Source organism: Haliotis asinina, chromosome 11 (assembly GCF_037392515.1).
Source record: "Haliotis asinina isolate JCU_RB_2024 chromosome 11, JCU_Hal_asi_v2, whole genome shotgun sequence".
Lineage (NCBI taxonomy): Eukaryota > Metazoa > Mollusca > Gastropoda > Lepetellida > Haliotidae > Haliotis > Haliotis asinina.
The window spans coordinates 1,061,145-1,074,181 of record NC_090290.1 but is presented as its reverse complement, the minus strand read 5'-3'; the positions used below and the strand labels follow the sequence as shown (position 1 = coordinate 1,074,181).

The 13,037-nt window shown below is 42.2% G+C and overlaps 1 protein-coding gene across 1 annotated transcript in view; it reads right to left on the bottom strand.

Annotated features, from left to right (window-relative positions):
- Positions 1-2,501: 2,501 nt before the first annotated feature.
- Positions 2,502-13,037, bottom strand: part of LOC137255705 (UPF0415 protein C7orf25 homolog) — a 196,102-nt gene continuing 185,566 nt past the window's right edge. The window contains exons 6-7 of the mRNA XM_067793195.1: positions 12,185-12,265; positions 2,502-4,849 (exon numbers count right to left, since the gene is read on the bottom strand). Coding sequence (XP_067649296.1) covers positions 4,757-4,849; positions 12,185-12,265 — 174 coding nt within the window. The 3' untranslated portion in view covers positions 2,502-4,756. The remainder of the gene's footprint in view (positions 4,850-12,184; positions 12,266-13,037) is intronic.

Here is a 13,037-nt window from a genome sequence, read left to right as displayed (position 1 = left end):
CTCTTAAATATCAGTGGGTGAGTTGGAAGATGTACTTAAACTAGATCACTAAATCACTCGAGCGTCTGAAATGTGTAAATGTTGCTTGTGACATTTAAAATGAACTCTTTTAAATCATTTCCGTATTGTCCTCATGCGTAGCGAGCTTCCATGGCGAATCATATTAACTCTCTAATATTTTTAAAGTTTTGTCAACAATATTACCACAGTAAATTACATTTATACCGAATACGGGTATAACAAACTGGTGAAAATAACGAACTCAGTGGTGCCTTTCAGTTTGTCATTGACGTGTTTTACTGTTTTCAATAGTAGCACATCAATACTGAAGCAAAATAGAGACTGACATCGAGCTGTACTGAAAGACTGGCAGACCCAAAGTATCACGTGGATTAAGCAGCAACAATGCACTCGTCATCGTACTCGTCACACCTGATATGCATATCTCGCAAATGTAATGCTTTATTCATTGTAGTACTCTGTGAATCAACTTTGCAAAGCCTACTTTCAAGCCGTTTCTGGAAAGACCATTCAATGATGTTTCTAATTCCCTACATGTAGAGAGCAAAGCTATTGAACTGATCAATGGGACGAGTGGAGTTTGGATACCAGAAGAGGTCGTATGTCGGTAGCGTACCTTTGTCCTGCCAAAATGTTGTAGAGGATCGTTCAGATATACTGGGGGTGAGGCCTGGGTGATCGTTCAGATATATTGGGGGTGAGGCCTTGGTGAGACAAACGCGCTATTAGCATGAACAAAGCCCCAAATCGCGCCCTAGGAACTATTCCTACCGAGTCAGTCAACATCAGTCAATGACTGGACAATACCATCACAGTATGTCTAAGGACATGAATGCTGGGATCTCGCGGTGTATCCACTGAGTCAAATATGCCACTCAAAGATTGTCAGGGTCCGTTTGGGAGTCCATTTGGGAATAACTTCGTCTGGTTGATTTGAGATGTATGGAAAAGATGCGATTTCGACAGCTGCGAACCGAAGGCAGCTGTCGCGTTAAAGGTGTGAAGGCTGTAGGCAGCACAGAGTATAATCTTCCCATTCCCAAACAAGTGTCACTATACCGTTTACAACAGATGTGTTCTGTTTTCATCTGGAAACCTCTGATGGTCGCACAAAGGGATTAAGGAGTCCAAGAAAGCGTCATAGCAAATATTGTGTTAATCAAGGTTGTGAATTTATTACAGAGGATGGTAATACAGGATGTGGAAGATTACACATTTCACTGTGATAACACTCCTTACAAGGTAGATACAAGGCCTTTTGACCAGCTCATTAGTAGAAACTGGAACAAATTACCCCTGGTTGTTTTCAATCATCACGAATGTCATCAACGCAAACCTGGTCTGTGTCAACACCATGGTGATCACTGCAAATACTGACGGTGTTAAGCGAGATGTTCCTTACGAGCTAGTCTGTGACACAGACCCTAAAGCAAATATATTCAAGAAAGCCTACGCAAGTCTATAAAATATGGGTGGTCTAGATTTCCACAGCTTACGTAAATGAAGAAAGTCTCTGGGCTCCTTTGCATTGTATCTATAATTTTAATTTATAAATCTATACTTCCTGTGGAATATGTCCATTTCAGAGACTAACGATGTCCGGGGTAGAATAGGCCTTCAGCAGCCCATGCTTGCTATAAAAGACGACTATGCTTGTCGTAAGAGGCGACTAACGGGATCGGATGGTCAGGATCGTTGACATGGTTGACACACGTCATCGGTTCATGCTTGCGCAGATCGATGATCATGTTGTTAATCCCTGGATATCTGGTCCAGACTCGATAATTTGCAAACTGCCGCCATACAGCTGGAATATTAATGCCTTGTAAGACTAAACTCACTATCTCAGAACTAAATGTTGTCGAATCAGTTTAGTCTATTTATGGGGCATATCATAAGTTCTCTCACAAATGGTGGCGTAGGTCTCCAGCTGTTGTCTGATCTCTACCCACAGTTGTCAGAGCATGTAGTCACTATATGCATGGAAAAATGCCGACGTGATGTAAAACCCAACTCTACTCTGAGCATGTGCTCATGTGAAATTATGCGAGACATAGGCGCTGGTGTTGGAATTTCTGCAGGTGTTGGAAATCTGGTTTATGTCACAGACACGCCATGAGGGTCGAGATATTGTTTCCGTCGCTAAAGGCGAAAATACAGCCGAAGCGACCTTAATTTTAAACTCTCAACATTCTGAAATATTCTGTTACAGACGTGCGTGTTGGTGGGTTTGCTCTTGTTTAAACTTGCATATTGCTAGAGATGCATCTGAACAAACGAATGACTGAGTGAGTGAGTGAGTGAATCAGTGAGTGAGTGAGTTTAACACTACTTTAGTCAGTATCATGGGTGTGTGGCTGGTCAGACATGATCAATATTAAACTATGTTTTATAATGAATGTCGTAAATATTGGATATCTCAACCAGGTCAATTCATGTCACATGAGGGATGTTGAATGTCATATAATACATAATACTTGTTTTACATTGCGACTATTGCAAGCCTATATCAAACTGTTTTATTAAGGGTGTCGTAAGTCAATCATAAGTCCATGACAGGGAGTTCACTACTCAACGTTATGGATCCTCTTGACAGTCATCACTCAGGGATAATCTACTACATATAGGCTCCCCGCTTAAACTATGTGGCATTGTGGGCCCTGTTTCTCAACTCCATTGTAACGCTATAAGTGTCGTACATCCAATACAGTAACATACGACATTCGACCAATGACAGTGTAAAACTGGGGTCCTGTCAGTTACAAGAGTAGTGCTACAGACCCTGCATAGGCTTAGCATGACATATGCTGTCAGGATTAAAGTGTCCCCACCAAATTATCCACCTACGTCCTATATACAATCAAGTGAAGTCTAAACGATAAGAAAACAATAACAACATGATCCGGGATTCGAACCCGCACCCTCAGAGTCGGACCAATTGCCAGCACACAAAGTCAGACGCCTAGCCCGCTCAGCCACTGTGAGTTCCACAAAAAATGGAAGTCAGACAAGTGGTAATGTAAACTGTGCACCTTGTACCTCTCTGATAATTGTAAAATGGCACAGCCCCCATGGCCGAAAGCTATGATTACACAATGCCATTTAGAAAATGGTCAAATGCAACATATGGTATATTTGGGATTTCACTTTATTAGTAAAGTACAAATTCTAGTACATTTTTGGGTTGAGTCCCATCCAATTTACACTTATCAGAGGGGTACACAGGCTGACTTTGTGTGCTGGCAATTAGGTGCCGGACTCTGAGTTTGCAGGTTCAAATCCCGGATGGGACTCAACCCCCAAAAGTACTAGAATTTGTACTTACTGAGAAAGCGAAATCCCACATATGACATATGCTGCATTTGACCGCTTTCTAAATGGCACTGCGTAATCGTTTATTTAATGGTTAATTGCTTAATTGTACATTAGTGCCCTTGAAAAGTGCAAACAAATGCTTACAGAATTGCCTGCTACAATGTAGTATCGGCAAGATCAGCAAGACCACACGGTACCGAGTTAATTATATATATATACATAGTTAAACAGATTGTTCAATGTAATAAATTAGTTTCACTGTCAGTGTTAATAACGCCAATAAGACATATCTCCCTGGCCAGGTGTTAAATTAAATAATTTACAACTTATCTCCCACATCATTGTAGACACCAGGTGTTCACCTAAACAATGGAGTATAAAAAAAACCACATGATTTTATATACATGTGTGTAGTCTCTCACATGTGAACACCAGGTGTTTAACAAAACAATGAATACATTTTTTCTTACACAATAGTGGGCATCGGGTATTAAGTTTAAAGATGAAGACCTTTGTGAGCACAAGGTGTCAAAACAAATAATACAGTCTTTGTCATTTCAATGTCCGCACAAGGTGTTCACCTAAACAATGAGTACAATCTCTAGTACACCAAACCATATAAAAAACTAAAGATAAGAGCAGTCTCTCTACAATACCAAAGGCACCAGGTGTTTAAATGAACAAATACAATGTAGCCTTTCACACACCAATGTGGATACCAGGTGTCCATTTCCCTCCAGTCCCTCCCACCAACCGGCATGATGGGGGCTGAAATATCTCATCAGATTTACAAATGACTGCCTTTGTGACTATATCTAAAACCAGTTCCAAACTTCAGTGAAAACATTTCAAACACTGAGCGAGTGAGTGTGTTTAGTTTTACATCGCTTTCTGCAATATTACAGTTATATGTCCGTACATTATCACGTGTGGACCAGACAATCCAGTGATCAACAGCATGAGCATCAATTAACTCAACTAGGATACAATGACATGTGTCAACCAGACAAGATTATTTACAGACTGCTGCCATATAGCTGGAATATTGCTGAGTGGGGAGTAAAACTAAATTCACGCAATGAGTAGTATAGAATCATGAGAACTGATATCCAACAAGGCAGCAATAGAGCTTCAAGATTACCTGAGTGAATGAGTATGGTTTTATGCAGCTTTCAGTTTTTCACCAGAAACTGGCTTCACACATTGCCCATGTGGGGAATCGAACCCAGGACTTCCATGTGACAACGTAAGGCAATCACCACAAGGCTTAACCAGAGCCCCTTGTAGTTTAAATTAACAGATAACAGATATTCTGTTATGTGAAATGATTAATAATATTCAATAACAAACAATTACTGTGCTGTTCATTTTGTCCTACACAACCTTTCGGTTAGAATATTTGAAGTCTGTGAATCATTGTTTAAGACGCATGGTCCGAGATAGGTGTGGCAGTCTTTTCTTTGTCTTCTGTCAGGGCTCGGGCTGCATGAACAAACACAGCAAAGGACACATCCTGAAACATAAAAGATATGGATTATACACTGTTGGATTATACACGGGACCATGGATTATACACTGTTGGATAACAAATGAAACATGGATTATACACTGCTGGATAACAACAAGGCATGGAGTATACACTGTTGGATTATACATGGGACATGGATTATACACTGTTGGGTCACACATGAAACAGGGATTATACACTGCTGGATAACAAACAAGGCATGGAGTATACACTGTTGGATTATACATGGGACATGGATTATACACTGTTGGGTCACACATGAAACAGGGATTATAGACTGCTGGATAACAAACAAGGCATGGAGTATACGCTGTAGAATAACACATAGAACATGGATTATACACTGTTGGATAACATACAGACCATCGATTATACACTGTTGGATAACACACAGAACATAGATTATACACTATTGGATAACACATGGAACATGGATTATACACTGTTAGATAATGTGTGGGACATTGGATTGGATTGGAGTAAGGTCTTATCAGTTACCCAGCAATATCATGGCAGGTAGACTAACAACTAGTCTCTGAAATGAACATATTGTACAGAAAAAAGTTCACAATAAAAAATATAATATAATGAAATTGAACCCTGAGACTTTCTTCTAAGGGAATCTAGGCCTGTCACATTTTTTAGACTTGCATGGGCCTTCTTGGATATGTTTGCTTTAGAGGACGGGACACAGGAAATTGGGTTGTGCACATGTTGGGAATCAAACCCTAGTTTTTGACACGACAAGAGAACACTCTGACCACTAGGCTAGCCCACCTACACAATGAAAATTTGAAACTCCACCTAATACAGGCAGTACAAGAATTGGCAGAAATCAATATTCATGAGAACTAGATGAACAACTTGATGACATGCATATGATATTTGCTTTCCAGGCTGCTCTCATTACTTGGCTGATCCAGACAGAATTACTACCGTTTATCTAATTGTCCCATACCACGGGGATCAAACGAAACATCAGTTATTGGGTAAAACAGGCCAAATGGAATTATTCCTCACAAAATAGAACAGAAACGGTGGCTATGTACATGACATGTGACCTTTAGGTCATAATATTAATGAAATAAGATTTCCCAGACAACTAATCTCATATGTGGCTAGAATCTGAATAATACTTGTGTTTACTCAATTACTAGTTGTTAGGGAAGCACATACTGATGTTGAAAGGCTGGAGATGAAATCTTGTGGGTTTCATGTTTATCAGTACTCTGGCTTTCTGATGACAAGTTTATTATTTCGTTAAGTTACATGAACGAGAAGTGGTATTATGTTTTCAATGTAAGCTTGCCATCACAGTGAGAACCACAGTGTAAATGGTGATATTAGATGTGGATGGGAAATATGGAGTCAAAATAACAGAAAAAGATTCCAAAGGATTTTGTTGATGAAATGTCATATATATCATGCTTGACATTACAGAGACAACAGTACTGAATAACGCCTGTGAAGATCAGTGTTAGAACTGATCGTTGATAAAGCAGCCTTCAAACAGCTTGATTGGCATTTTAGAAGATGCTCTTTGATGAGCATAGAGATTTTTCTCACTTACATAGAAATATCAGGATAACAAAAAATTACTTATGAAGAATAAAAAAAAATCTCTATGTTTAACTTGAGCTTGACAAGACATGGTGTGCAACTTGAGCCTGAGAGTGCGAACGTTCCAACATCTTGCCACCAACACAAGTTTCAGAGTTGTCAAACTGTTTTCAGGAAATAGAAGCGGTCTCTATTCTCACCAACTGCTGAATCAAACGTTTGGTGCTGTCCAACCTGAGTTTGATGTGTGAAGTATTATCAAACTTGTGTTGTTCATGTATCAAAACATAACATTTTAACATATGTATTTCACATGTGCTTAACACTGGTTCCTGTTTCCGCAACTGACATGCATGGCTGCTTAACACAGATCTTCAGCAGCAGACATACACATCTGCTTAACACAGATCTTCAGCAGCAGACATACACATCTGCTTAACACAGATCTTCAGCAGCAGACATGCCTGGCAGACAGGCACATCTGCTTAACACAGATCTTCAGCAGCAGACTTGCATGGTTGCTTAACACAGATCTTCAGCAGCAGACATACACATCTGCTTAACACAGATCTTCAGCAGCAGACATGCATGGCTGCCTAACACAGATCTTCAGCAGCAGACATGTACATCTGCTTAACGCAGATCTTCAGCAGCAGACATGCACATCTGCTTAACACAGATCTTCAGCAGCAGACATGTACATCTGCTTAACGCAGATCTTCAGCAGCAGACATGCACATCTGCTTAACGCAGATCTTCAGCAGCAGACATGCACATCTGCTTAACACAGATTTTCAGGAGCAGACATGCACATCTGCTTAACTCAGATCTTCAGCAGCAGACTTGCACATCTGCTTAACACAGATCTTCAGCAGCAGACATGCACATCTGCTTAACACAGATCTTCAGCAGCAGACATGCACATCTGCTTAATGCAGATCTTCAGCAGCAGACATGCACATCTGCTTAACGCAGATCTTCAGCAGCAGACATTCACATCTGCTTAAAGCAGATCTTCAGCAGCAGACATGCACATCTGCTTAACACAGATCTTCAGCAGCAGACATGCACATCTGCTTAACACAGATCTTCAGCAGCAGACATGCATATCTGCTTAACACAGATCTTCAGCAGCAGACATGCACATTTGCTTGACTCAGATCTTCAGCAGCAGACATGCACATCTGCTTAACGCAGATCTTCAGCAGCAGACATGCACATCTGCTTAACGCAGATCTTCAGCAGCAGACATGCACATCTGCTTAACGCAGATCTTCAGCAGCAGACATGCACATCTGCTTAATGCAGATCTCAAGCAGCAGACATGCACATCTGCTTAACGCATATCTTCAGCAGCAGACATACACATCTGCTTAACACAGATCTTCAGCAGCTGACATGCACATCTGCTTAACGCAGATATTCAGCAGCAGACATCCACATCTGCTTAACGCAGATCTTCAGCAGCAGACATGCACATCTGCTTAACGATGATCTTCAGCAGCTGACATGCACATCTGCTTAACGCAGATCTTCAGCAGCAGACATGCACATCTGCTTAACTCAGATCTTCAGCAGCAGACATGCACATCTGCTTAACACAGATCTTCAGCAGCAGACATGCACATCTGCTTGACTCAGATCTTCAGCAGCAGACATGCACATCTGCTTAACACACATCTTCAGTAGCAGACATGCACATCTGCTTAACGCAGATCTTCAGCAGCTGACATGCACATCTGCTTAACGCAGATCTTCAAGAGCAGACATGCACATCTGCTTACCACAGATCTTCAGCAGCTGACATACACATCTGCTTACCACAGATCTTCAGCATCTGACATACACATCTGCTTAACACAGATCTTCAGCAGACATACACATCTGCTTAACACAGATCTTCAGCAGCAGACTTGCATGGAGGCTTAACACAGATCTTCATCAGCAGACATGCATGGTTGCTTAACACAGATCTTCAGCAGCGGATATGCACATCTGCTTACCACAGATCTTCAGCAGCAGACATACACATCTGCTTAACGCAGATCTTCAGCAGCAGACATGCACATCTGCTTACCGCAGATCTTCAGCAGCTGACATGTACATCTGCTTAACGCAGATCTTCGGCAGCAGACATGCACATCTGCTTAACACAGATCTTCAGCAGCAGACATGCACATCTGCTTACCACAGATCTTCAGCAGCAGACATTCACATCTGCTTAACACAGATCTTCAGCAGCAGACATGCACATCTGCTTACCACAGATCTTCAGCAGCAGACATACACATCTGCTTACCACAGATCTTCAGCAGCAGACATGTACATCTGCTTAACACAGATCTTCAGCAGCAGACATGCACATCTGCTTAACGCAGATCTTCAGCAGCAGACATGCACATCTGCTTACCACAGATCTTCAGCAGCTGACATGCACATCTGCCTACCACAGATCTTCAGCAGCAGACATGCACATCTGCTTAACACAGATCTTCAGCAGACATACACATCTGCTTAGCACAAATCTTCAGGAGCAGACTTGCATGGCTGCTTAACACAGATCTTCAGGAGCAGACATGCATGGCTGCTTAACACAGATCTTCAGCAGCAGACATGCACATCTGCTTACCACAGATCTTCAGCAGCAGACATGCACATCTGCTTACCACAGATCTTCAGCAGCTGACATACACATCTGCTGACCACAGATCTTCAGCAGCAGACATGCACATCTGCTTACCACAGATCTTCAGCAGCAGACATACACATCTGCTTACCACAGATCTTCAGCAGCAGACATACACATCTGCTTACCACAGATCTTCAGCAGCAGACATACACATCTGCTTACCACAGATCTTCAGCAGCAGACTTGCATGGCTGCTTAACACAGATCTTCAGCAGCAGACATGCATGGCTGCTTAACACAGATCTTCAGCAGCAGACATTCACATCTGCTTACCACAGATCTTCAGCAGCAGACATACACATCTGCTTAACACAGATCAGCAGCAGCAGACATGCATGGCTGCTTTACACAGATCTTCAGCAGCAGACATGCACATCTGCTTAACTCAGATCTTCAGCAGCAGACATGCACATCTGCTTAACACAGATCTTCAGCAGCAGACATGCACATCTGCTTGACTCAGATCTTCAGCAGCAGACATGCACATCTGCTTAACACACATCTTCAGTAGCAGACATGCACATCTGCTTAACGCAGATCTTCAGCAGCTGACATGCACATCTGCTTAACGCAGATCTTCAAGAGCAGACATGCACATCTGCTTACCACAGATCTTCAGCAGCTGACATACACATCTGCTTACCACAGATCTTCAGCATCTGACATACACATCTGCTTAACACAGATCTTCAGCAGACATACACATCTGCTTAACACAGATCTTCAGCAGCAGACTTGCATGGCTGCTTAACACAGATCTTCATCAGCAGACATGCATGGTTGCTTAACACAGATCTTCAGCAGCGGATATGCACATCTGCTTACCACAGATCTTCATCAGCAGACATGCACATCTGCTTAACGCAGATCTTCAGCAGCAGACATGCACATCTGCTTAACACAGATCTTCAGCAGCTGACATGTACATCTGCTTAACGCATTTCTTCGGCAGCAGACATGCACATCTGCTTAACACAGATTTTCAGGAGCAGACATGCACATCTGCTTACCACAGATCTTCAGCAGCAGACATGCACATCTGCTTACCACAGATCTTCAGCAGCAGACATACACATCTGCTTACCACAGATCTTCAGCAGCAGACATGCACATCTGCTTAACACAGATCTTCAGCAGCAGACATGCACATCTGCTTAACGCAGATCTTCAGCAGCAGACATGCACATCTGCTTAACACACATCTTCAGCAGCTGACATGCACATCTGCCTACCACAGATCTTCAGCAGCAGACATGCACATCTGCTTAACACAGATCTTCAGCAGACATACACATCTGCTTAGCACAGATCTTCAGGAGCAGACTTGCATGGCTGCTTAACACAGATCTTCAGGAGCAGACATGCATGGCTGCTTAACACAGATCTTCAGCAGCAGACATGCACATCTGCTTACCACAGATCTTCAGCAGCAGACATGCACATCTGCTTACCACAGATCTTCAGCAGCAGACATACACATCTGCTGACCACAGATCTTCAGCAGCAGACATGCACATCTGCTTACCACAGATCTTCAGCAGCAGACATACACATCTGCTTACCACAGATCTTCAGCAGCAGACATACACATCTGCTTACCACAGATCTTCAGCAGCAGACATACACATCTGCTTACCACAGATCTTCAGCAGCAGACTTGCATGGCTGCTTAACACAGATCTTCAGCAGCAGACATGCATGGCTGCTTAACACAGATCTTCAGCAGCAGACATTCACATCTGCTTACCACAGATCTTCAGCAGCAGACATACACATCTGCTTAACACAGATCATCAGCAGCAGACATGCATGGCTGCTTTACACAGATCTTCAGCAGCAGACATGCACATCTGCTTAAAAGTGACATGTATGTTTTACAAGGTGGACCTGTGAAGACTCAGGTCATAATTTGTCCTCAGAGATATCTAACTGGATCGGGTGATCAGGCTCCCTGACTTGGCATTAAACAACAACCAACCAACCAACCAACCAACCAACCAACCAACCAACCAACCAACCAACCAACCAATCCAAAACGTGATTAATGGGACTGAGTCAGGTGAGAGTTGCTTGTTTGGTGTATACGTCATAGTATCTTATTTGTATACATTGAAGATCATGATATTAACCCAGATATTCACTGGCACCATTAATGACAATAATAAATTTGATGTTTCAAAGGTAGGTTACAGCAATGGCTGTTAGTTGGGGATAATTCATGAGTGTGACTCTATTTTGTGTAAATCTGATCTCAGCGATACTCCAGCTACATGACAGTAGTCTGCAAACAGTTGAACCTAGACCAGACAATCCAGTGACTGATGTAATAAGCGACGATCTGACTTGCTGTCAAGGGAGTCAAGGAGCAAGTCCTGTTTATGACCTTCATAATGGCACTTACATCAAACGCTAGTTCCGCTTGTCAGGCATTTGAAAATAGTGAGTGGCAGAATGGTTTTACGCCGTTTAGCAATGTTCCACCAGTGTTGCGGCTGAGGACACCAGAAATGACATTCACACACTGTACCCATGTGGGGAACTGAACCAGGGTCTTCAGCATGAATAGTAAACACTTTCACCACTTGGCTATCTCCCCATTCCCCCACCCCTCAGCACATCTTAAAATGAACAACATGTGGACAAATGCAATGCACTGTAATCTGATGACAGAACAAGTATGAAGGATCTCAGCAACATTAAAGCAGCATCACATCAAGGAACTTAAGAAACTGACTCCACATATTCCAGGGCAGATCAATGAATTTTCAAAGGATGGGTGGCCTTTTTTGTTCAAACCCCCTGAACACATAGCCTAACATCCCCCATCCCCACCAAATCCACCCCATCCCCACCCAATCCACCCCACCAGATCTCTGAATGCGAAACATTACCTACAATGTGGTCTTTAGGCAATTTCAAAAGTGTGGGTGGGGTTGGGGTTGGGGGGGGTGGTTGTTCAAACACAAATGCTTAAAGACAAGGTTATCTTCTTCTGATTGTGATATGCTCACCACCTCTACCATCACCAACCCACCCACCACAACCGATCAAACCAACTTGGTGATGTTTACCTGACTCTCAGCCGCCCGGAGGAATCCAGAGTTGGCCGTCATGGTGATGGCTTCAAGACTGTCTCCTGTACCGAAGATCACCTGTCAGGAAGCAACAAATCAAGCGTTACTGAGATGTTTATCACAAGGTTCTCACAAATAACTAAATTGCAAAGAAGATCATTGATCATTGCTTGAAAACAAGGCGAGGTAAATAATATGCCATAATCTCAGAGGAAATGAACTCTCTACCACCTCACAGACACCTTGCGAAGTCTGGAAAAAACTTCTGTACTCTCAAAGTGTCCTTCCATTATAAAAGATGAAATTCCTCATAAAAGCTGAATTGGAGAGACACTTTATCTTATGCTAGAGATAGCAAGCAGTCAAATCCTTGTGATGAGTCGCGATGAAGCCATGGAGATTCTAGCCAAAAGCAACAAATGAACTGAAACCACAAGTAATATGAACACAGCTACCTTGTATATTTTGATAATTTTGGTCATATGTAAACAAGAATGCCTGACCAAAACAAGTGTGAAAAACTGAAAGTGTGAAAAAGTGTTAAAATATTTTTGAAAAACAACAGCTGAAATTGTAAGCATTCTTCCATGGGAGACTTGTCAGGTGCAGAAATTTCTATTATATTTTCCTCCAATAAAAACAAGCCACTATCTTTTGCTCGGTCAGATTTTGGCTTCACTGTGCAGAGCTCTATGGCTTTGGTTTGTGCATTGAACTGACATTGGAAGCTGTGATGTCACACATAGAAATTATTTCATGAATAATTTATAAATACACAGAACCGTTAACGTACTGCCTTATTAAAGGGGCACTGATGCGGAGCAATTTCTGTGGACTGGTTTTCTTTTGT